Here is a 25,996-nt window from a genome sequence, read left to right on the forward strand (position 1 = left end):
GGTCTCAGCTGGCTTTGCGTTAGTTAAGATGGTACCCATCATTATCATCTATTATTTAATAAGTCGCTCTTTTCTTCTCAGGCAAGGTTGAATGAGCATGCACGTGTTCGTTGTTCATATTTACCCTGCATGTGTTCCAAGGGATTCAAGGTCTTGTCTTAACTTCAAACAGTACTGTGTGTTCATGCTAAAGTAAGCATGTGAAGATGTTCACTATGATAATATCATGCTCCTTAAACTGTAAATGTCTATAAACAATGACTACAGTCCCATTGTACAGTTCGCATTAAAGCAGGCTGACTTTTACTAAACATCACCAAAACTTCTCAATTCTGAAACTCTTTGGTCATCTCAGAAAGAAGAAGAACGCAGGTGTGATGCAGAATGTTGTACTTCTTTTTCGGTCTGGAGTAAAGCTAGGCTAACAGGCTACAACCCATAACACAAAAATCATATCCCTTAAAAAAGGTTTATGGGTCAGACTCGTTACGCACTTCAAACATTCAGATACAAGTCTGTCAGTAAAAGTGTGACACAACACAAAACTAAAGACAAACAGACATGACCATGGCCACAAACTGAACACAACCTTCACTCCTGGGTGAGCTGTTAGGCACAGGAGAATTACTGAGGGAGCCACTCTGAATGATGGCAACACAAGTACATGTACACACGCACACACACACACACACACACACACACACACATAATGCTATGCTTGCATCTGTTTGCTATCTGTCCTCTAATGAGATTATATAGTTGATAGTACAAGGTGCAGCTTGTTTACCCGTCATACCTTCTACGGCTGTGTGCTTTCTAATTGTTTATTTCAGCTGTGAAACTCCACCTTATTGATCCAATCCCAAGTTGGATCAATAAGGCAATTCAACAAGATCAACTAATGGAGTTTCTTAATCATTCATGTGACAGTTTGTCCATAATATGTTACAAATTTATCTGGTCAAGTAAGAAAACAAAACCCAATGGTACTAAAATACAAGGAGTTGCTCTTTCACTGAAGCAGAGTGATTTAAATTCAGCATCCTCGTATCGCTTTCCTTTAATTGTGCACTGATCATAAATCTATGGTGAAGGAAAATTGAAGAAGCCGGATTGAAAAGCAACTGCAACCTTGAATGTGTAAAAAAGTAGATGAAATTGAACACAGGAAGGGGATCTGGGTGTTTCTTGCCATTTTAAACAGAGAGCATGTAACCTGAGATAGTCCCACATACATCTGTTTACTCTGCCCGTCTGTGCAGTTGGCTGCTTGTTGTCTGTCTGAAACTCGGTTCATTGTGCTGTTGCCTGTGCCTGCCTCACGTTTAATCTCAATGAGTTTTCTATTCTAGTTAAATAAAAAAAAAAAAAAAAGATAAATCTTTGTGCGTCTGTTTTGCAGCACAGCTCCTTAAGGCTGCTGGGCAACAGACAACACACAAGTTCAAGGGCAACAAATAAAGGTCAAGCAACAAACAGAAAAAAAGCCTTTTTGAATCGATAATCCAAACACAGCCTGAGCGGTTCTGTTATATATGTTCAGTGTCTAAACTGTGTCCTTATTGCACCCTGATTGCCACTATAAAACAACCGTTCATCCTGCAGTGATATCTGTGCACATGCACTGTCTCAAATACTTCACCATTCATTTGTGCCATTTAAAGAGCTCTTTTGGTCCTTACTTTGTACATGTTTTAGCCGATCAGATTACAGAAGAGTCCTCCATTGTACCCGTGTGTTACACCACCTTTATCTCATGTACAAATCTTCAAAATGCACGTCCTTATGAGCTCACGCAAAGCCTGGTCTCTCTTTCTCTCTATGCCTACTCAGCATGTCAGGGATTTCTTTCCAGTTCAAAACAACCATCCTTAAAGTTATATAAAATATGTTGACTAGCCTGGTGTCCTGCAGTTGAATGTTTCTAACACAACACTTAATGTCAGCTAGGATAAAGAGCCAAGCCTATATTTGAACATGTCAAATCAGCCGGGAGATTAGCCATGCATCGCTGAGGTCATCACTAACATGAGGGACAAGACACAAGGAAGGCAGTCTTTAAAAGTTTGCACAGGTAATCCTCGTCGGAATACGCAAAGTACAACAAATTATACTGAAGATTAATACCAAAAAAAAAATGCTAAGCAAGACTGTGTACAGAAAGGAAAGAACCCAAAACAAAGATGAGACCCTGGATTACAAAGTTGATCCCAGACTACCTTCACACAGAACTTGTTGCTCTTCATCCATCTCTTCTTCTTCTTCTTCCTCCAGCTGCTCTGTGCTGTTGTGTCTGGTGCTACAGAAATATTCCTCTTCTTCCTCCTCCTCCTCATCTTGGTCTTCCTCCTGCTCTCTACTTCCACGACCGGATGTAAAAATGTATTCCTTGTTTTCCTCCGTCTCATTCGAGTCCTCCAGCTCGTCCTCAGTGCCAGCAGCGTTGAACAGAGCCATCCTCTGCTCTGAGGCTAACCACTGAACCACAGAGCCTGCAGGTGCGACGCCATGGCTCTCATCTGTGCTGTGAGAATTTATGGGTGTGTGTTTGAAATTAATCAATACTTAATCTGCGTGAGCACCTGGACGTGAAAGTACACGACTAACAAAGTGCCAGTCATGTCCACTGGAGACTTTGAAAGATATACAGCGCACGCTACTAAACAAACACATCACCCTGTGTTAAGTATATCCTTCAGGTCTCATGGGTGAGTTCTTTGAGATGTGTGTATCAGTTGTCCCTTGACAACTCTGCGAAACAACCTGTTAACTTGACTCCTCCCCTTCTCTGTCAGTGGCTTACTTTACTGTCGTGACACAGAGGGGGTGAGGCACAGTCTATCATTTTATATGCTTATATATAATGTTAGGTTAAAATACACTCCACAGAGCACATTAGAGCCTTTCAAATAATGTGCAATATGTTTCTATAGTTCTGTGATAATCAACCCTCAACACCCTCTCTGTTGAAATAAGCTTGAATTGGCACCTACAGGAGTGAGAGAGACACCTTATTCTCAGGTAAGCTTTTAATCTATTGAAAGTCATTCTTCTCATAACCCCCCTTCAAGTGAAAGTGACTTGGTACAGTCCTGTTCAGTGACAAAAGGGCAGAGCGAACAATAACAGACCAGCACTAGTTTCTAGGGTGGGGCCAGTCACAGTGAAACCTTTATGTGTGAATGATTCAACACACATTTAAACTTTGAATCATTAAGTGAGAATCAAGGAACAGCTGGCCTGTTTTTGTAGGTGGACATTCAAATAATGAGGTATTCATTCAGAGCATGGTTTATTGTGTGTGACACATACGCTTAAGTCATGAACAAGAATATGAAATAGTAAGGAGACATTTTTTGTGTGCCTTTGAACAAATATAGTTTGGTTATCATTCAGTTTCACTACTGTATAGATATTATTTCCTATGTTACTTATAATAACAAGATAATAAAGTACACATTTCAGATTGTAGAGACAAGAGAGATGGTTCTGGCAGGAGATATTTACCAACAGAAAGTCTCTTATGGACTTTGGGACTGTGCAGCTTGTGTTCTCTACAAACTGCACCAACAAGAAGAGAGGTGTTACAAAAAAAACCTATTTGACCAGTTACATTCACTGTACTTTATTCTTTAACTGGAAACTTGCAGCGAGTAGAAATTTGGAAGAATCTAAGTACTATCCCTTACACTGGCATAACAACTGTACAGTCAACTGTATGGAAGATAAGACACAACTGGGTCATGTTCACTGTGCAGCCTGTAACATGCAGACCAAGGCCAAACTTTAAAGCTCCAGTCTACAGGCCTGCTCCCCTACTCACAGATATCAAGTAGCAACTGAATAGTAACTGTTTGAGAAAGTTGTACCCTAATACATCTCCTTGACTTCTGAAATGTATACTGTATGTCAAAGCCCATGTCCAGCTAAGCTCGGCGAGTACGACCTGTCAGACTTGCTGGTTTACAAAATTCGGACACGACAAAGCAGCCACATTTCCTGCTCATTAGTCACCACTAAAGTGTTATAATTACTGTGATTGGTCTAGAAAACTGATGCCAGCTCTGTCCTGCATGCTTGAGTAGCTCCCCTCAATGGTCCTGTGGATGCAGTGCCTTAGGAAACAAAGGCGTTCGGGACAAACACCACTTAGTGCCTCCGTGTGTTCAGTTGTTGTTCTTCTCTCATTGCATTTCTGGTCACATTCACTTTACACTCCACTTGGTTTCCCTTTCATTCAGCCTGAATTCCTCGTTATTTCTGTGTAGACAAACTCTACAAAGTACTTTTACGGGAAAAAAAATGCTTCAAATGCCCACAAGTACTATAGTTTAGTTTCAATAATGTAAGCTTATTTTCTTTGCCACAGAAACTGTACACACATTTTCCATGAGAGGGCGATACGTGTCCTCTCCTAGCTGAATAAGTGTTTTAGTCAGTTTCTAAAATAAAACAGCTTATTGTGAGTTAGTGATGTCATGAGACCAGAATTTTTAACTAAGAAACTGAAGATACTTTAAATAAGAGTCGAACACTATTGATACATTTTACCATATCATGGCAACAAAAAGAAAGAAAATCCAATGGCACCCAATGTTGGGCATTTCTCGTTTTTAATAACTTTTAAAACTTTTGTTTAAATTGCACAAATATGTTTGCAACATTGAGCATTTAAGACATCGCCTCTCTCTCTTTCGCTTGTAGCAGTTTTTGGTAGAAAATAAGAATGAAGATCTGTTGTTATCATACAGCTTCTATAAGTTTCAATTCAAATGATCATTTAAAAAAAAAAAAGATCATTTTATCAACACAAGGTGTCAACAAGTATGGAAGTATCAAACAACAAAATAAACTTTAAAGATCAATTACACTTTTCAGTAAAAAGTTTGGACTTATCTTCTTAGTTAATGGAAAATACAGCCTGAAAACTCAAACCACTAAAAACATGCTTGTGTTTAATCTTTTTAATGCTCATAAAATATCAGAACAATTCATTTCTAAGTTAACACAACAACTCAGTGTTTTAGAATAGAGTGGTCCTGTTTCTCAGCCGCCTGCCCTTGATGCCCTCCAGCCATTATTTATGAATATTTGACAGGCTTCTATCAATCAGGGTGTCACAGAGCAGCATGAAAGTCTTTGGGCTAAATATAAGCCAACCTACTTCCACATCCCTCTCTACATATCTCAGAATAACACCAAACCAGCTGCGTTCTATTTCTGTCTCTTCACTCCACCAGAACACTCATCAAAGATACTCCACAACCCCCTCATATTTTGTCATTTGATCATTTTAGTATCAAACACTTTGAAAGCAATTGTCAGTATCTGGCCGAAAACTAACGGTCTCCAAAATGCTACAGTATAGCTAAAAAACACTGCAGATGTTTAAGCAGCAGAGCTCAGATTAGGGAGGTGCAGAGCCGTCTCAGACTGTTATGTAAGATCATCCACAGAGCATCCCTGGCACACATGCATAATATAACGCAGCTCATGTTCTCAGCCTTACTGCAATCAAATCTACAATAACACACCTGTGTTTATCCAAATGGAAAACAATCATTGAAGGTTATAGAGGTACTGAATGGATTAGATTACGTAACAAATAAATACATGGACATAAACCATGCAAGCTGCTTCTCACAACACAGAATAGGAGAAACACACAAAAAAAACACCACTGCTGTGACCTGATGTTAGTCACACATGTCACATGACCGGGCAGCACCAGTCCTGCACATGTGTCAGCTGTGTTTGTTTGGATGGCTCGCTGGAATCATCATCCACACAGACTATACATGGGGAGGCTACTCTCAGACGATACAAGAATCTGTAGGAAAAAACGGGGGCGCATTACATAACTGCACATCGATGCAACACATTTTACGACTCATGGGACATTTACAACCATGCAGCTGTCTTTGAACCATTAAACGTAAAGATAGAATAGGTTTATGTGCATGAGTAGTTGGGTTTTGTTGATGCTCGTTTGCACCTGAAGGAAACACAGTTATGTTGCAAGGTTGCAAAAATGTCTAATGCCCTAACACAGCATTTTTTTTTTCCACAGCTTCAGCTATATGTTGACAAGCTTAACTTCCTTTCACTCAGATGTGATGTCACTCCAGCCTTTACTGGCTGCTTATATATCTTTATGACATCTCGCCTTTCATAATAAACAGGAGTCTCTCCAGGTAAGCTGGGATAGGTTCCCTCCTCTGGGAAACGTTTGCTCCTTACATCACATCATTACTCAAACAGCCTCCTTATACAAATTCACAACCATTCCTCCTCCAACACCTACACTGAGCGAATCATAAAAAGCTACTCTGAGGGTTATTTTGGTCGCTACACTGACTGGGCTGACTCTCAGCACCTGTTACAACATCAATTGTATCTTGCAGAAAGTGCCTGCTGCAGCTACATATTCAATGCTGCTTGATTTGTTTTTAAGGTCTGGCGAATGTCAGTCCACAAGGTTGCGTTACTGATATTCTTAGATGGAAACAAGAAGAAAGATTTAATTTAAAGATGTTAGTCCCTTTTCATTCAAAACACTTGTAATAATCTACTTGGTCTGTTAAGAGGAGGAGAAAACTGCCTTCTCATTCACAACCTCTATCTCTGTCTCTCTTCACTTGAAGTGTCATAAACCTAAACGCTTATCAAAGAACAAGATTAACCCACTTATATGATATAATATCAAAGCAAAGTTTGATATTAAGTTTATAACCTTTGAACCAAGAAGTTCAATCATTAAGACCATTGAGTTAGTTTTTTTTTTTTTTTTTTTTTTTTTGAAGTTGTATTACACATCTGGACCCTCACAGTAAAGTTTTAGGACATGACTTGATGCGTCTGCCTCAACTTAGTTGAAGTATTCAAACATAAATAAGCTTGGAGATCTGTACAACCAACATTCTACCAACCCTAGTTCACTTTTCTAAAACTAGGCTGCATGTATAACACTCTACACTTACCATCTGTGCACTCTTCATAGTACCAGTCCAGCTCATAGTAGTCTGCCTTGACAAACCTCTGGCCTCTGCTTTGGCCTCGTCTCTTCATCCTCAGAGCTCTGACACACTGCCGTATTGTTTCCAAAGTCCCAGCATGCTTAGAGACAACCAGCTGCCACCCTGGTCTTGCACTTTACTAATATTGAATGCAAGTCAGTCCACTTGTGCTATCCCAGCATGCTTTGCAGTCACCAGATGGCAAACACAGGTTCCATCATATGTCCACTCTGTTCCACATTCATTAGAGGCAAACTGTCAGCGTATTATGCTCCATATTCGTTGTGGTGTCTGAGTGTCGTCCAACCGAACCATTACTCCCGTCATCAGTTGTAGCATCTTTTGCTCCTTGTTTATTCTTCACACTTCAAGCAAATGTGACACTTGAAATCTGCCATATTTATCAATCTGTCTTCCTTCTCTGTCTCAGTCTTCTTTCTTTTCTGTCCATCATCAACGCTTCAGTAAATGTGCCGGACTCCATCCTCTAATGTACTGTTCCATTTTTAGCTTCCTATCAATGTATTTTTCCCGTCCTCCTGCCAGCTGAGTCTGTCTGAGGTCAAATTATCACTGCTGTCTTCTCTTGGGTAAGAGTCCCTGCTCAGTGACAGCAGCAGCTCTGCACATGGACCCCCGCATCTCTAACAATGACTCAATAATCACAGGGATTCAGAGAGTGTGTGGGAGAGAGAGAGAGAGAGAGAGAGAGAGAGAGAGAGAGAGAGAGAGAGCGAGCAGCAGTCACGAGTTTTGCACCACAGAGATGATGAAAACCGTGACACAGCGGAGAGGGACGGGTTAGAGGAGGCCTCCAGCCAATCAGAGGGAGCTGCATCACTGGCTTAATCCCGCCCCCCATTCCTATGTAAGCATCTCCCTCCCTCCTCTCCTCTACTTTGTCCTTCTATGTGGTTGCTATAGTAATAGGCTCAGACTCCAATGCCCTGAGACTGGAAGTGAGCAGTAAAGCAGTGCAGTGTTGGAAGAGGTGACGTGGCAAAAGAAAAAACTGAATGAACCCAACTAGTGAAGAACAACATGACATGTGACAATGAACCACACGTCTACACATGTGTGTGTGTGTGTGTGTGTGTGTGTGTGTGTGTGTGTATTTGTGTGAGTGTGATAGAAGAAAAGGATGCATAAGGATGATAGAACACATAATATAAAATACTTTTTTAAATCCTTATATACAGATATTAAACTGACCTGCTGTTTGTATAAAAAGGAGAGGATTTCTTTAAACTCTATTAAATACATGTTAATTCTTGAAAAATGTAGTGTTACCTTTGTAGTTTCTTTTTTTTGTCCAATATTTCTTATACTGCTCTTGTTATCTTATTCTGCACTGAGCTGCACAGGGAGAAGCTTCATGTGTCGCTGTTTTGCACTGTTTCAATAAAGACTTGAATCACATTGATCTTAATGTCCCGTTGTTCTTTTGTGACTTTTTCTCCACCTTCACAACCCCGAAACGTATTTCTCATATTGTTATTTAAACTGTCCAAAAACCAAGCTATCGGCATGAGATGGCAATGGGAACCTCTATCTCTGTGTAAAAAAAAAAACCCTCTCCTCTGTTTCATGAGACATGTGGGTGTGAGGTCATCACAACATGAAAAGGCTTCCTATTGGTCAGTTGCCTCCATGTCACCATCCTGAGAAATGTGTCCTTACATGCCGCAGTCTACTGACTTTAAAGAGATCAATAACCCCCTGGTGATGTAACAGTGTGCATGTTATGCTGCCCTTTGTAATTCATAGTGCCTTTTAACATTTCAACCAACGAGAGCTTCAGGTGAAGATGCAGTAGTAGGAAGGACAGACAGTCGTATACATAAATAAATGCATGAATATTATCATCTGGTAAACAAACGTGCACTTTGGTTGGTGTAGAATTTCTATCAGAGAGAAAATATCCCTGGATCTCCTCAGTGAAACACAACCAGGGTGAAAAGGATGAAAGCTGATGTCCCCCTGGTTCATCGTCCCCCCTCAGGGTGTCCATACCCAGCCATCTGTTACAGGCAATAATTAGAGGCAACATGCATTCATTCTGTTGTCAGGGATGACCGAGATTAAAACAATACAAGGAGATTATATCTGCCGGTAGAAATCAGCCACAATGTTTCTTACATAACATGACCTTGACTCTGCCTCTTCGCCTTAGTGTCTGTGATGACCGTCAAGGCAAAGGTGAGAATGACAACAGGGATCATCAAGGGGAATTTAAAGTGCTCAGTTCAGCCTATTCATAGGATTCTTGATCTATTTTAGAGGCTGGTTTTACCCTGAGTCACCGTTAAAGCAGACATGGTTTAAAACTAAATTATTGATGGTGAAAGAAAACCTCACTCTACGTTCCCCTGGTCTCTCCCGTCAGCACGTGTTTTAGTCTGAGCCCGTATGTGTGTGTGTGTGTGTGTTGTTTGTAGCTGTGTGCAAATGGGAGTGTGTGTTTTACTGCTGCCCGAGGCGTCAACCTCGGGGCAACTCACAATTTGATAAGACGAGAGGAGAGCAGACGCATGAATACAAAACAGAGAGGCTGAGTGCGAGAGAAAGCTGAACATCACCCGGCACAGGGGTGAGTGCACGAGAGCACATCACATGTGTTTGTTGTGGTAACCATGATCAGCTGTCGTCCCCACACTATGATGGGCCGATGGCCAACTATTGGCTTTTCTTTGACATTCCTTCTGCTCAAGGTCAGTGTAAATCTTCACTCTCAATCAGAAACCCTTTCTCACAACATTTCTCAGAGGCTAAAACGGAAATATCTACGTCCCTCGTGTTTGACATAAGGTTGGTGTTTAAAGTACACACATTAATGTGTTAAACTATTACAATGTTTGGGATGGCAATATTTTAACAGTGGATAATGACAACAGAGCATGAGTATTTTTTAAGATTTAATTTTAACTTTGAGCCTTTATTTGGACAGGACAGTGGATAGAGTAGGAAATCAGAGAGAGGGGGGAGGGAGGGGGAGAGAGAGAGAGAGAGAGAGAGAGAGAGAGACCGACCTATACTCTAGACCAACTGTATGTATTATAACAGAGAATAAATCATTGACTACTGTTGTTGATTCAGCGTGTTTTTAAGCTCACATAAAAATAGAGTTTTTTAACATGCATGGGGGACTGATTTTGCACTCACATAACTTTCAAATGTTCCCAAAAGGCTGCGTTGCTAGTCAAATGATGTTGTCAAGACCATTTAACATTGACATTGTAATCTAGTTGGAGTGCAGTCCAAAGTTTCTTCAGCTGGGATGATCAGTTACATGTTGCAGAGAATGCTGAGTATACAAACTATATGATATGATTTCTTTTAAAATGAGCCTAAGTATTGTTTTTTTTACAGAATGTCTTTGTAGAAAATTTCCCTATCAACACATAAGAATATACCGGTACATGGATACAGATATATCCGGAGATGTCCTTAAGAGCAGGATAATATCAGAAAACACGAGTTAGTTGGGCTGTAATGAAAATTCCTCAATGTATGTTTGTAAAAAGAATCTTTGCCCTCAATGAACTTTAACTTTAGGAAATAGTATTCACATTTCCAAATATCATCATCATCATCATCGTCACATTTTAAAATGCAGGCCTTATTTTGTACACAGAAATATCTACATCAAGAGCTTGTGTTGAACTCACAGAAGTATTTGAGGGTCTCCTCAATCTGTTCTGTAGTCAAGTCGAGGGAGGAGTTGGGGTCCACCAGTGGAGTGCGCAGCCAATCATCTTGGTCGTAGCCGAAGATGGTGTCCGCCCTCAGCTTGTAGACGGGCAGCTGTTCCTCCAATAGGCTGATAATCTCGAGCTCTGGCAAATCAGTACTGTACACACATCTGCACAGAAAGAGAGAGAGAGAGAGAGAGAGAGAGAGAGAGAGAGAGAGAGAGAGAAGAGAGAGAGAGAGAGAGAGAGAGAGAGAGAGAGAGAGAGAGAGAGAGAGAGAGAGAGAGAGAGAGAGAGAGAGAGAGAGAGAGAGAGAGAGAGAGAGAGAGAGAGAGAGAGAGAGATGAGAGAGAGAGAGAGATAGAGAGAGAGAGAGAGAGAGAGAGAGAGAGAGAGAGAAAACATGTGAGTTAAGCATGTGTTGTTTCCACAGCAATGCCTTCCTTCAGTCATGATTTAGAGGGATTATCTCTGAACTGTGGGATAAACTAATACGGGTTTCTGGGCATTTGTAATAAATATGATTAGATGACCCGTTCTCATTAAACATCGATATCGAGACATTTCATCAGTAACTGATGGGCTCTCTAACCTTTCTTCATCTGAGAGCTACCTTGACAAAACTGAAGTGGCCAAGAGCTACCTGCATCACATCAAGCACACACCAGCTGAATTAAGCTACTGTTTGTACAGGTGTGAAATTCCAATGCTTTTCAATAATCTTAAATTCACATCAAGGGTCCAAGAAAAAACATGAATATTTGACACTTTTTATTGTGCCACATTGTATGCTTTGTTACTGAAAATATACATCAAGCTCCAAGAAAACAATGACTACTTTAAACTTGTTTTATGGGCCACATATACTAACAGTGGGAAGAGGTGCTTTTACTTTCGGCATATTTTGTCAGTCAGTCAAAGTTAAAGCGAGCTACTCAACACCTGCCCGCGAGCTACAGTAAGCTTCTGAGCTACCTGTAGGAGAGCCCTTGGTCTAGTTAGAAGAACTGCAGGTTTAGGATGCCCTCTGGTGGTACACCTCAGAAACTTTCCTTAATGCACTTTGAAATGGCAAAAACACAAGTACAGACTGTTTGAGGTGAAGCCTTCCCCTTTACTGTGAAACCTTAAAGTCTAAAGTCTAAGCACAACCGCAAAGAAAACTAACTATTAACAGTGACACACAAAGTCACTTTACCTACATTAAGTTTCTAATGTGTAAAAAAAAAATAGAAAAAATAACTTCACTCATTTTACATAGAAACTTCTGTTTAAAATGATGGACAAACTCTCTGTATCAAGTAATGAAAGTCAACAGCAGCCATCTCTGGGAAACCACAGAATCAACCAGAAAGCTGCATTTATGAACTGTTGCTGTGACTCACTGTTGACTCTTTTATTGTGATTTATAAGGCTTTCCATTGAGGACTCAGGTGCACATTTTCCCTCTTTACTCAAAATTTGGAGATTTTAGTCGACACAAGAAGCTTTTTTTCCCGATGGACACTCTTGTCCTTGACGGGGGAAAAAAGAATTAACATAGAGCCAAAATGAGGTCCTTTGTTTCTCTGCCTCCCTCCATGTCAGACTGTCGCTCTCCTCTCTTGCCTATCTGTTCCCGTGGCTGTCCTCCTGTCCGTCTCGATCTCCAACAATGGCGTCTCTCACAGTTTGCTAATCCAGACTGAATGACTGACTGTGGCGAGGAATGAAAACACACGCACTAACACACACAGAACAGCTGAGAAATCATTCAGCAAACACAGCCAATGAGGCTTCAACTCAGAAGCAAGAACAGACAGCCTTTCCTAACACGGTCAATGAAGATCTTTTTAACGACATAAACTTCAGATGTTCATTTTACATCAAAGTTCCTTGTGTATGTGTACGCAAGTTATTGTCTCTGAGTATCTGAACATGCCGTTTCCCCTTCCTTTGAGATGATTTTGATGAGACAAAATAAACAGATGCACACACAGCCAACTGACAGCTGCAAAAACATTTAAGCCATTTTTTTAAGCTGCTCCTTCAACATTGTGATCAATCTTTATTTTCTTTGATTTACACATTGCTCCTGAAACTATACAGTCATGAATAATGTGTTTGTGCTTTTGTGGATCTATGGCTCATCTTTTTTTCATGTCTGTGTACAAACATCATGATGTGGATGTCGCTCCTCAGGATCACGGGGTTCCTCGTCTGTCTGATATGAAATCTGACGAATGCACTTCAGCTCCCAAATAGAGTCTCGATAGGATGTGAATGAGGATAAATATAGCACAAAGCCTTCTGTGCCATGTGTGCTGACAAAAGGTCAATGTGGAAAGAAAAAGAGAGTGTGAATGTGTGAGCACGTCTACGAAGAATTTAGTCAAAACAAATGTCATTTATAAAAACATTTTTAATGTTTCTTTTTGGTAAATAGATAAGAGAGATGTTTTGTTGGAATTCATTTACTTAACCAGTTTCTTTTATGCCCTTACTCTAGAGAAAGGACAGTGGATAGAGTCCGAAATTGGGGAGAGAGAATAAGCAATGCCATGCAGGAACAGAGCCACAGGTGGGATTCAAACCCGGGTCGCATGCTTGGAGGACTATAGCCTCGCTACATGGGGTGCGCACACTAACTACTAGGCTACTGGCACCCAACCAAACCAGGTTTTATGAAACTGGATATAACTATCTCTAGAAACATTCATTGTATAAAGTTTTTTTTTAAGTTAACCAGAAGTGTTCAAAGTAAACATCGTCTTTTAACTGTTATTGGCTTTTCTACTACATTGTTGTGTTTTTAAGATTTCCATTTGACACAATCTTCTGAATAGCATGAAATCGTCAGCAGGCCACCGACAACAGAAAGATAACTTTACAGCCAATGCTAACTTCTCTGCTCGACACTGATCTACAGGTATCACAGGGGCATGATCTCTTTAAAACCCAATGAAGTCTCAGCCTTATGACCAAGAAAGTTCAAGCGCAACATTCAGATGTAAATATAGACTGCTGGCACCCAGAACACAACCTGAAGGGTCACACCAACATCAGTAGCAGCTATAGAAGCCATACGAGTAAGAAAGTTCAAGTTCAAATGTAAGAATAGGCCACTGTCACCCTGACAGACTGAGCAATAGACACATGAGCATGTACAGTAAAGAGTGAAATCAAATCAAGCTCAGGTCATTCTGAAGATGATGAAAAAAAAAAGATCTAAAATAAGTATAACATGTGTCAGCTTAGGTAACAGCAGTTCTATCAACCAGTGTCAAAACAAAGCCTGTCTACTGTCTGTTGACCCCCACAAGAACAAACACAGCACTCACAATATAACCGTGTTGTATCACTGGACTGACAAGCAAAACTAGGTCACAGAGGAGAAGAAGGCAATACAAGCTAATGAGCTGGCTGCACGTGATCTGATGTCACACTATGGAATATTAGCTTTGGCACATGTTGCATAAAAGAACAGTATGCGTTTAAAAGCAAGTGCAATGAATCCTATGTTCAAAATGGCTGCCTCCTGTAAACAAGTTACCGTAAATTCCGTACTATTGAGCGCACCTGGATATAAGCCGCACCGGCTAAAAATAAGTAAATAAATGTATTTGTACATATATAAGCCGCACTTGATTATAAGCCGCAGGTGTCCACGCTATAACAAGAGCTATTTACACAGACGTAGGCTACCGGTAACATCCGCAAATACTTAATAACCCGATCACTGTCGGCCGTGACCACGCCGTTTACAGCAGAGAGCAACACATAACTTGCCGTAACAATCCAACTCTCTCCCCCAGCGTTCTCTCATACAGCCACTCAACACGTTCTCGCTGGTGCATTCACTGACTCTCCACATAATCGGAATTATGAACACATTATCAACTACTGACTTTACAACATGAACCGTTACAATACGAAGCCTAGCCGACGGTGTCTGTAACACGGCTGATGAAAAAGATGACCGTAATATATTTCACAGGAAAAAGTCCATCCATTCACTGCCTCAGAATGACTTCATTACTCACTTCCTCAGTCTCTGTTGTCAGTGTCATCTTAACGTGCAGCAGCTCTGTTAGCTTCTTTGACAGCCAGGTCGATAGCCTTTAACTTGAAAGCTGCATCATATGTATTTCTCCGTGTGTTTTCCATGATGAGGGTGCGTGCATGAAGCGCAAAATGACTGATATTAAGATCCGACGTGACGAAGTCAAATGTTTTTGCGGCAGAAGCTCATTGTCCCCCATAAAAAATCCATGCATTAGCCGCACCGGAGTAGAAGCCGCAGTGCTCGAAGTGTGAGAAAAAAGTAGCGGCTTATAGTCCGGAATTTACGGTAAGTATATAAGCGCCCCACACTGACCTTTTTCATGACACATTCATGGTATACTTTGAAAACATTGCCATAGCAACGCAAAACTTAAAAGTAAAGTTTTATTTGTGTCAGACTTTCGGAAAGCTCAATGGTAAAATGTGTGAAAATCAAAACAGCTAACGTTTTGGGGCAAATCCCAAAAGCTGCCTAAACTCCAAGTCCATAAAAGGAGAAAACAGCTGACGGAGTCACAGAAAGACAGCTCAGAAAAGCAGAAGACAAGGGCAAAGGAGAGAAACGCGATCCAGATGTTAGCCAGACCCGTCATAAACTTGAGTAAAAAAATCAGCTGAGGCTTGCAGAAAACCAGCCAGTGCACAGTGTACTCACTCATGGTGCCTGACGCCCGACAACCACCAACTCTCCTGCCCTCAAATCACATTTTCCACTGGACCAGGAGTGAGCAAGGTCGAACAAAATGACAGAGAGGAGAGAGAGACAGCACGTTGGGAGGGTGAGAGACAGGAAGAACATGAGAGAGAGAGGGTGCTAAAAGTTTTCAGAGGACGGCACTGACTGTAAGAGAGAGAGAGAGAGAAATAAGAGGGAGGGAGGAGTGAAGTGGAGAGGAGACCCGAGCCAAACTGGCTGGTAATGCCTGACATGCCAATGACGATAGCCACATGGACCGCCCTACACTTGCCACCTCCCATCCGGGCTATGTCTTGCTCACTCTGACAGCCACAAACCCAGCTGGATTCTTCTTCTAACAAGCTGGGCTAACTAAACTGAACAGCCCCCCCCCTCTCTCTCTTCCTATCCTGCTTCAGTGTATACACACTGCAGGTCACAGCAGGCCAGAGGCTTTTCTTACTGTTTGTCTTTCTGGTTGTTCAAGAATATTGTTGCTCTAAAACAAACAGAGAATGGCTCTTAAGCAGTCTTGCAATGAAACTATGACAAAGAGAAACAAGACAAATGTAATATCACACTTTTAGTCTCCACAATAACCCAACAACCCTTTGAACCCAAAGTGATTTATTCAAAATCTGTACTACTACAAATGTTAATAAAATAAATAAATAAATGATAATAAAGACACTGTATAATAAATGGACAATAGCTCAGTGACCTCAGTCATTGGTTTCTGCTGCAGAATTTGAAGAACAACATGGCAGTCGCCATGTTGGAAATGCTGACCTAACTTAACTTTTGATGAATCTACAAACAAAAGAGGTGAAGCTGAGGCAGGCCTTCAGGCTACTGGCAAACAGCTACATTATGCAGACCTGTCAGTCAAATCTGACACGCCCATTACTATGCAAAGTCACTTACTTATATAAAAAGTTCTATAAAAGAAAAAGTATAAAGAGTTCTATTAAAAAAAAAAATCATTAACACAAATTAATTACCCCAAAAAACCTAAAATGTTTATTCGAACCAGGCTATAAATGTGATTGTTTCATGTTAACATGTGAACTGAGGGGTTCCTTAGTTTTTGGAGCCACCTAGAATCAAGTTAGGCTAATATTAGCAGCTTTGATCACAGCTCCTCCTCGTGTCTAAATACTCAACGTTTCACCTGAAAGTTCTTCAGTTTGTTTACATGTGTTTAATTTCAAATCTATGTTTCATTCTGACAAATTGACACATTGGAATTTTTGCCCTTAACCCTTTAAATAAATGTCATTTGGGGCAAAATATTTCATTTAACATTTTAGGTTGTATGGGACCGGTCTCAGTATTGGAATCTGTAACTGTAAAAAATATCTGGATTTGGCCTGGATTTCTTTGACCAAAGGGCAAGGTGAGAAAGCCAAATGGAAATCTGGGGATGAATAGAAGTGGACAACCAGTGAGAATAATGTGTCGAATTTATCTGGAAAAAAGTTTTATTGGAATCAATGTTTGATTGATGAAAAATAAATAATGTTAACGTTTGTATTCAGTATTGTTTATCTATTCTCGGAACAGCAGGTTTTGCTTTCTAGTTACAAAATGTACATTTAATATCAGCAGCCTGACCTTGACAAACTATAATCCATAATCACTTAGAGCCTCACTTACAGCTAGAACCCCATTAGAACCTGCACAATCCAATACATCAATGCTTTACTCATGAGGCTGCAATAACAACTGTGCCCAGAATTAGACTGCGCTGTGGTTGAAAGCTGCCGCTGGTGACAGAGGGTCAGGCCATGTCATACAGGAGAGTACATCAGTGTGGTCACTGACAGCCTGCAGGATCTGTGTGAGAGGCTTTACCAAGGTGTTTAAATGTCCTTGTCTGAGTCTAGTTTATGTATGCCATTCTTCCATCAAGTGTTACAGTTTTTGTGAGGACTTGACATTAATCAAAAATAATACAATTCTAAAATTGCGGCCCAAAAATTGCTGAGCATTCTGTTGTGTGACAAATCAATTACGCCACTTACATAGATTGGAAATGATCAACTATTGAAAAATACATTACATAACCTGCCACAAAGCTTTGTTCTTCCTTACTGTGGCATGGACTCTGGTTCAGAACAGTATTGTGAGTTTATTGTGACACCCTGCCAACCATTACAACACATACTGGCAGAAATGACAGTACTGATTGGTCGGAGACAACAGCTAATATTGAGAGGTCGTGCACACGTGGCTCCATGCTTAAACAGCCATGTGTTGGTTTGGTCACTCAAAAGTCAACAGTTATGGATTTCCACATTTGGTAGCTGGATACAAGGAAAAGCCTGCGATATCTGATTGGTACGTGGACGTCTGGTGGGAAATGAAAACATATACATGGCAATGCATGATGAAGGAGGGACGGTTTTAAAATATAAACTTGTAGATTGGCAGTTTTACTGCAGGGGTATGGACTAAATCCCAATAAGGACCAGGCAGGCACGGAACCTGGGGAGACACAGCCTTCTCAGTTTCTGCCCTCATCCTCCAACAAAACATCCAGGACACTGCAGACCCTACCGCCTTCAAGAGCAAACTGAAAACACACCTTCTCCACACTGCTTTTAACTTATAATGTCTTTAGTTATATTCTACACGTGTACCATTTTAATACTTGTTAACTGTATTTGTGTTTGCTATATTGTTGTTTATTTACTGTATACTGTTCTTATCTTTTCACCTTGTAAAGTGTCTTTGAGTCCATGCAACGCGTACTGTTATTATTATTCATGTTTACTTAACCAGTGAATTAAAGGTAAGAAAATGTTTTCAGTGATAATAGCAGGTTACATGCAATATGTAAAATCATTAGTGGAATTAAAACAGGGCATGTTTTGACAGCTTAAATCATTTAGTGTCTTATGAGAAAGAACTAAGCTCCACAGGCTGTTAAGAAAGGAGACTTGGACATGACAGGACATGTGGCTGTATCAGATACACATCGTGCCAATGTGCCTTTTACAAGGAGCCTGGAAAATGACTCACAACAACAAAAAGAGACACCAAGCAGTAATCCGAAATATTCTGCTCATGGTCAAACTGATCTTTGCAGCATTTTACAACAAAATGCCACATTTTACATTTTCAGGATGTTACGCTGCAAGATTTTCAAACGGAGCCAAGTACATTTTTCCGTGTTGTGAAAAAGCCCTCTGACTGTGACTAAACAATGAAGTTCAGCCTGTTGTGTTATTTGAGCAGCCAGCCAGTCTCCTGTTAGTCTGTCCTGTGTGATTCAGACTTTTCATTTAAAAAAAACCCACTGTATCCATGGCAACACTAAGCTAACATGCACGATAGCACACATCTGACAGACCAAGAGTTCATTAAAAACCCTTTTTTAAATCACTCCTGCAGTAAAGCAGACATCCCGGCTGCTTGTTGTCAACACAGTTTCACTCTCATGTTCCTCGACTCTGTCTCTCCTCTCTGTGTGTGACCGTGCAAACGGTAAACAAGCATCGAACCCTGCTCCGAACATTACAGCACAAAGGAAGTTTTCACATGATGTCATTGCTCCAGAGAGAGCAAGCAGACTCAGCAATTAGGATTCTTCCCGGTTTTTGTCTGCTTACATAACTTCTCTCAAGTTCTCTGTCTGTTTGTCCCTGATCTCTGTCTTCCTCACACTGCGTCCAATAATTTCACAGTAACTCAGCTCTTTACATCACTGCTGGCCTGTAACCATGGAGAGTTCAACTCACGCCCAGGAACCGCACCATGACAATGAGCGGCTCCATTCAGCTTTTTGTGTTCATTCATCCTCTAGACTTAGTGAAAACACACAGACATACACACTCCCACACAAACTCTCTCTCTCTCTCTGTCTCCCTGAGGAAATGTTCAACAGACCAACAGACGGAGAAGCATCAGCAAAAACAAGGAAAACAGATACTTGTACAAAAACTTCTAATGAAATATCATCTGACTTAAAAACACTTTGTTGTAGTCTTCTTACCAGTAGATGGCAGCACTGACCCATCCCCTCTCAACTGTTCTGCCCTTGAACGACTTCAGTGAGACACGATCACAGTCGCCATTAGCTCAACATGTGATTTTAACTTTTGTTTGTCGCACAATAAAAGGTTACACTGACTTCTAAATTCTGCAGTTTCTCTGACTGATAATGCTCGAGTGAAGACATGAAAATGAAATGCTTAAATCTGACATCTAAATCTGACACATGACACAGGAGAGAACAAACTGAAACTGTGAATGAAATGCAATGGGTGGATTTGTGATATATCGAATGAATTAATACTAATGTTACAAGTTAATATTAGCAAACACTGACAAATAACAGCTCACCATTTGTGACCAAACTGTAGCTCATACATTTCCAGCACATTTTGTGTAGGAGACTAAACTAGAATGAACCAGCTTCAAAAGAGCTTTGTAGGGCTAATGTAGCACTACTACAAAGACTGCATTATACAGGGGCCTGCATGATATGAGAAAAAATATGCAGCAGGCATTACCATTGTTTAATATTGCAATAGTTATACGTAGTGGTTAACCATTGCTAACCATTGTTTGCAAAATTTTTCTCTTTATGCGTCCAAACAAAAAAAACAAACAGGTTTTTTTAAACCTCTCCATCGATATCAACGCATTTAAGGGAAGTTGACCGCTTGTGTTAGGTTGATCTGAGAGTGCACAAACATGACATGAAAGCACCCATCCATCAGGTAAAATGTACATGCGCCGAAGGAGAGAACGTTTCTCGCCAACATAGAATATTTTAAATAAATAAATTCAGACTCGGGTCTTGCTTGTTATTAATGGTGTAGAAAAACCATTAGAGTGCAGAATAACATCAGCAGCTACCACATGCATTGAAACGATCACTAAACAGTTCTTGGTCAACGTATAGTGAGGTAGCCTCCAGCATTGATAGCAGTTTCAGAGGCTGCAGATTTCATTGTGTTGTTTGGCCTATTCAGTGTAGTATTTCAGGAGGTTGAATCTAAACTAAAAGATGGTAAAGGGCAAATGGACTTGAGATTGCTTTTCATACACATTTATACGCTGCCGATGAAGCAGCATGAGCAACTTGGGGTTAAGTGTCTTGCCCAGGGAACATATCGGACATGTGGCTGCAGGACGCTCAAACCCCCCCAAACCACAGCCGACTCTACTCACCGAGCCACAGCCGCCCCCTAAATAAAGGGGACTGAGTTCATGTTTAACGGTTGGAGGGTGTGTGATAGTACAGAACAAGAAGGGTTCTTTCCTGTTTGGGTCCGTGTGTGTAAGAAACTGCTATTGTCTCAGTCAGCGATGCCATGGCTCTTTAGTCTGGTGCTGTGCGAGTACTTGGCTCTCCTAAAGGCGGCCTTGCTGAGATGGCTTTTTGCCAGGCAGTATTCAGCTCCACATCCCGTCCCCTCTCCTCACTGTTCCTCAGCTCCTTATTGAACAGTTGTCATCTGACAGTTATGAGAAGATGGTGTACTACACTATGTACTGCGCTGTCTAGAACTCTGAATTCGCATGTGGTATCACTCTAAAAGAGTTGTCGTTGTCATTCGTTTTTGTTTCTAGACTGCTGCCTAATTAAACTGAAATACGAAAAAAAAAAAAAGAAAAAAAAAATCGATATCCATTAATAATTCATGACCAATCACTTCAGTCATTAAATGCGTCTGCCAGCCACTCGGTCCAGACGGCTCATTCAGATTGGAGGAAGAAAAAGCCAAACCAGCGGGGAAAACAGATAAGTGTCCCTCTGCTCCATGGAGAGAAGGATGAGTGGTGAGAGGAAAAGAGGAGGGGGGGGGGTGAAAGAGCTGACGGAGATGGTCCACTGGGAGCTCTGTTCACATGCATGCGCATACAGAGAGCTGAGGTCCCCTGGAGCTGCTTTAGTGACAGGATGTGACATTAGAGCGGGTCGCAGAGTGGAGACACTTTCTCACAGCATAAAACAGGCCTCACTATCACCGTCACTGTCTCACACAGAAACCTCAGCAGCGTGCAACATCATTTAAGAGCTGTCATAACAGATCACTCTTTAATGACCGGTTTAACCCACACGTGTAAACTTTATCTCCTTTTCTCACTCCTGATTGACTCGAGCTGAATTCATACACGCACACGAATTCTGAAAACGAACCCCCATATGTTCAGGATGAGATGCATCCCATGCAGATTATCCCAACTTGATCCGGATTTTTCCTGTCAACCCTCTCGTAAACTGTCCACATGAAGTGAGGGTGAACTGTGTGAAGGCAGAGGGAAGCAGGAGCAATCTAGAGCGGGTGATGGTGATATTTATGTCACCAGACTGGCAAGCAACTAATGTGAGGCCCTGCACTAATGGAGCTGCTTTATTTTGTTTGGTCAAAGCAAATACTGTCTCTGTTGCTTGTCCTCCATCTTGGCGCCTTCTTTTTACGTCATAGTTTGTATCCAGAGACTCACTTCCTGTCTGACAGGGAAACCTTCCTGCAGTTGAGGAACATTTGTGAACGACGCAGCAATGCAGTAAGATTTCAGTGGCAAGCTGTTCTAGAGATTAAGAAAAAAAAAAAAATAATAATAATAATAATATAAAAAGAGAGATTTTCAGGAGTGCGTGTGAAAATGTTTGTAATGCCTGAGTGCAACATTACCAGTGATGGTCTCTGCATCTCTGTAGTTGTTTGTGAAGTCCTGCAGTGCAGCGGGCAGACTTGCTTCACTGACATACTCCTCCTCGTCCTCCTCTCCGCTGGCCAATAGGAGCTGAGCTGTGAGTTCTGGAGACAGGTTCGGGGTCAGGGCAGAGGAGCAGGCCTGGGGAGGCAAAGTTGTGGGGTCCAGCTTGGCGCTGAGTGTTCAAAGTCTTAAAATATGAGCAGCCATGGAAAAGGACTTGGACTCTCAAAACAAGACGGACATTTGTTTTGGGTGCCTCGTTGGATAGCGAGGATGTCTGGAGTACAGGGCAGGTCGAGGTGACAGAACCAGAAGTGCTCCCTTCGGTGTACAGATGTTATTTACAACATACCTAAAAGAGAAAGAAGAGAAACAAATAAGAGAAAGAAAACGTTGCATAAAAAAAAGAAAGAAGAATTTTGCATTTTTATCCATAAGGAGAAAAGTCTGGGTCATACTCATACGCACATCCACAAACAGGACCTACAGTGTAGACCAACATTCAGAGAAAGAGGCCCCTTCACAGGGAGCACTCCTGAGCTGTTGTGGGTTATACTGGCTTTGCTCAAGGGCACCTCTGCAGTACTTGGGAAGTGGCATTTCTGACACCTCTCCAATTAATTAGCATAGTGCTTGATAAATGTGCTTGAAGCATGTATAGCACTTTTACATTCACACCCTGATGGCCCCTGTTGCCATGTGATGTGAACATTCGTACACATTGATACACGGCCGAAAATGCAGCGGGAGCAACTTTTGCACTCCCACATTGGATTCTTTTTTAAAGAGCGGAGGTTGCGGCTTGGTTTACACTGAATCTCTCACACACACACACACACACACACACACACACACACACACACACACACACACACACACACACACACACACACACACACACACACACACACACACACACACACACACACACACACACACACACACACACACACACACACACACACACACACACACACACACACACACACACACACACACACACACACACACACACACACACACACACAATATCATGACAAACACACTCATATTTACCTCCATTCATCTTTGTCTCTACGTCTTTCTTTTCCACTCAGCCACCTCTTTAGACATTTAGAGTCATTACCCAGTGGTTTGTGGGAAGTAAGATTGAGGGCACTCAGTTTCCATTATTTTGGAAATAGTAATGCCCAAACACTGTTGCTAATGGCAACAAGCCACACTGTCACTGCAGACTCATGACAGGTTGAAGCTGGTCAGGACCGGGATCCTTTGAAGCACTTCACACTCAGTGCCCTGATATGAATGATGCAGTAACGCTGACCACACAGTAATGTTTTGCAAACTTAAAGTTGAATAGCACCAGGATCAACAGTAGCATGATGTAACATGTTTAGGTCACAACAGTCTTGCCCTCTACTGTACTTCAGCAGGGCTGACAATAACAGGGCCGGGCTGAGTTTGAAAGGATGTGGAGAATTTCAAAAGACTGATGGTGCCAGTAATCAAGAACACAATGTACATGCAGTTTCTCTCGAGGGGATACGGTGTGGCTTTCCTTTTCTTTCAAATGTCGTTTTACTGCATCCTCTTCCTGCTGATACACAAACTACTCTTAAAGTCCACGGACCTTTGACAGTAATTAACTGCTGTTTCTCAACGTATACTCACTATAACGGGACACAACCAATCACAAGACAGAAGGTGGGACATGATGTTGGGATGAAGTTGATTAGATCCTGAACTTCAACAAAACTTTTTAATTGGTCGAAAAACCCTGAGTGCAGGACGAGTCCTCCGACATTTGAAACATTTTAAAGGAAGTGAAACGTGGTTATTTTAGTATAATAACACTTTAGAGAATCTTTTTTTGAAAATATATTTGTCAGAAAAAAAGGAGGATTTAACATGAGGATGTTGGATTAAAAAAAACAAAAACTGAACATGCATTTATCATTTCATGGAGACTTTAAAAGCAAGTGTAAAGAGAAGACAGGACTCATGATCTAGATAATACAAAGTGGTATCAAAAGAACAAGAAACTGCACTCAACCACATATTTATATCGTTGTTTTTTATAATGTAGACAGAATTGTTGAAAACATCTAATACATCAAATTCAATCACTCCACTCCAACATCTTCTTATTCAGTCCTCCAAAACCCCAGCAGTATTTATCTTTACCCACAAAAAGTCTTACAGTGCAGTATCCCTCCCTTCCAGATCATTGCTCAATACATTCTGTTAATAAGCCACTCCAAACCCCCCTTCTTTAAAATGTAACAAGACGGACATTACAACACACACCACACAGATTTATTCTCAGCTACAAAGGGAACCAGAGTTGCACCACCATCTTTCATCAACCACTCCAAACACTCGGTCAATCCAACTTCAGCTCACTCATTTAGTGTTGAACCAGACTTTTTTCACACATTTTGAATATAACACCTGCCAACCCTCTCATGTATACAAAAAATACAAATCAAGGGATTAAGGATGCCACTTTTAAATGTAAACCCATTGTAGTCTCATTTGGTATACATGCAGTGGTGTAGTGGTGACTCTTTATTCTCCCCCCAATGATATGTAACACTACTGCACATTCAGTCATAGTCAATTAGATACAGAGTAGGGTTAGCCCTTCACCATAGTAGGAACAAATGCAGCAAACCACTGAATATTGTCAGTGAATCAATGGTGTGACTCAGAGGAGATTAAGAAGTGGGTATACACAAAGATGCATTCACATCGTTCACTGAAGAGAGGCTCAAATTAAAACACAAACCGGAATTAGATATTGTTAGGCAACACATTAGGAATGCTTCAATTTGTTGTAATGTCATGATCTTATCACGAGTCCTGAAGCAGGTAATAAAATATGCAGACAAAAACATGTCCAAATGTGTTGAAATTGATAACAAATGTCAAGTCTCAGTCATCACTCGGTACAATCCTGATGCAACCCGACAACATCCCTACGTCTGCAGCACTTCAGAAGAATTTGAGTTACTACTTGTGTGAGCCCCGCAGGAGAATCATGACAGTGTTGTAATGTCCTTTGGAATAGGAAACAGCAACAGAGCTTCACTCTGGATGTGGCTGTACACAAACTCCTCTTTCCATGACGCCAAAACTCGAGAAAGTGAGTTAGCGAAGTCGCTGAACCGAACATGCAGGAAATAGGGCGGCCTCGCGGTACATTTTGTTGCATGTTTCATATTACATACACAACCTACAAGACACAACTGCAAGAAAAACGCAACAAATTGAATCCACAGATATGTTACAGTCTGTTACTATCTCTAAAGCAGCAGTCAGTCCATGCCAACAACAGATTAGTCTGCCAAATGAGCTGTAGCCTCCTTCCAGACAGTTGGTCAGAAAGTTCTCAGACAAAGACATTTGATGATCTCTTTACCTTCCTACCCCTTGGAGTTGGAATTACCTTGTTGAAATCGAACATTATACACTTCTTATTTATTTTACATCAAACCTTTCTGCCGTTCCAGCCAGCCAGAACTTCACTTAGTCGCGTTTCTGTGCCTGTTCAGCAGCTGATCTGAGAGGTTTGACCTTGCTCGAGGGGATTTCCTTACTTACAACGGTTCATAATTAAGGACTGGGAGTATTGCTTTGTGCATTTTATCAAGTGTGTCTCTGTGTCCTCCTGGCTAATGGAACTGAGACAGTCAAACTGACAGAAGTGTTCACATGGTCATCTGATGAGAGCGAGGCTGTCCTTCAGACTGACTCAACTGCAGAGCTTCACAAAGGAAACACTGTACAGTTTCCTCTCCACGTTCTTTGACACACTCAGGAATCTCAACCCAACTTCAGGACACACGTTATATAGAAAACCAGTTTCTGTCTGGATACAGGTCAGCGCT

At 41.2% G+C, this 25,996-nt stretch overlaps 1 protein-coding gene across 2 annotated transcripts in view; it reads right to left on the reverse strand.

Moving 5' to 3' along the window:
* The window catches only part of trak1a (trafficking protein, kinesin binding 1a), a 30,232-nt gene extending 19,356 nt beyond the window's left edge, over positions 1-10,876 (reverse strand). The window contains exon 1 of one of the 2 annotated variants that reach the window (XM_079343033.1): positions 10,685-10,876. Coding sequence is in view for 1 of the 2 variants with exons in the window: in XM_079343032.1 (XP_079199158.1) it covers positions 6,981-7,068 (88 nt within the window). In the remaining variant the exon portion in view is untranslated. Of the gene's footprint in view, positions 1-6,980; positions 7,738-10,684 lie in introns of those variants that run through there. The other variant, XM_079343032.1, reaches the window with a different exon arrangement.
* Between the last annotated feature and the right edge of the window lie 15,120 nt (positions 10,877-25,996).

This window comes from Symphodus melops, assembly GCF_947650265.1.
Source record: "Symphodus melops genome assembly, chromosome: 5".
NCBI lineage: Eukaryota > Metazoa > Chordata > Actinopteri > Labriformes > Labridae > Symphodus > Symphodus melops.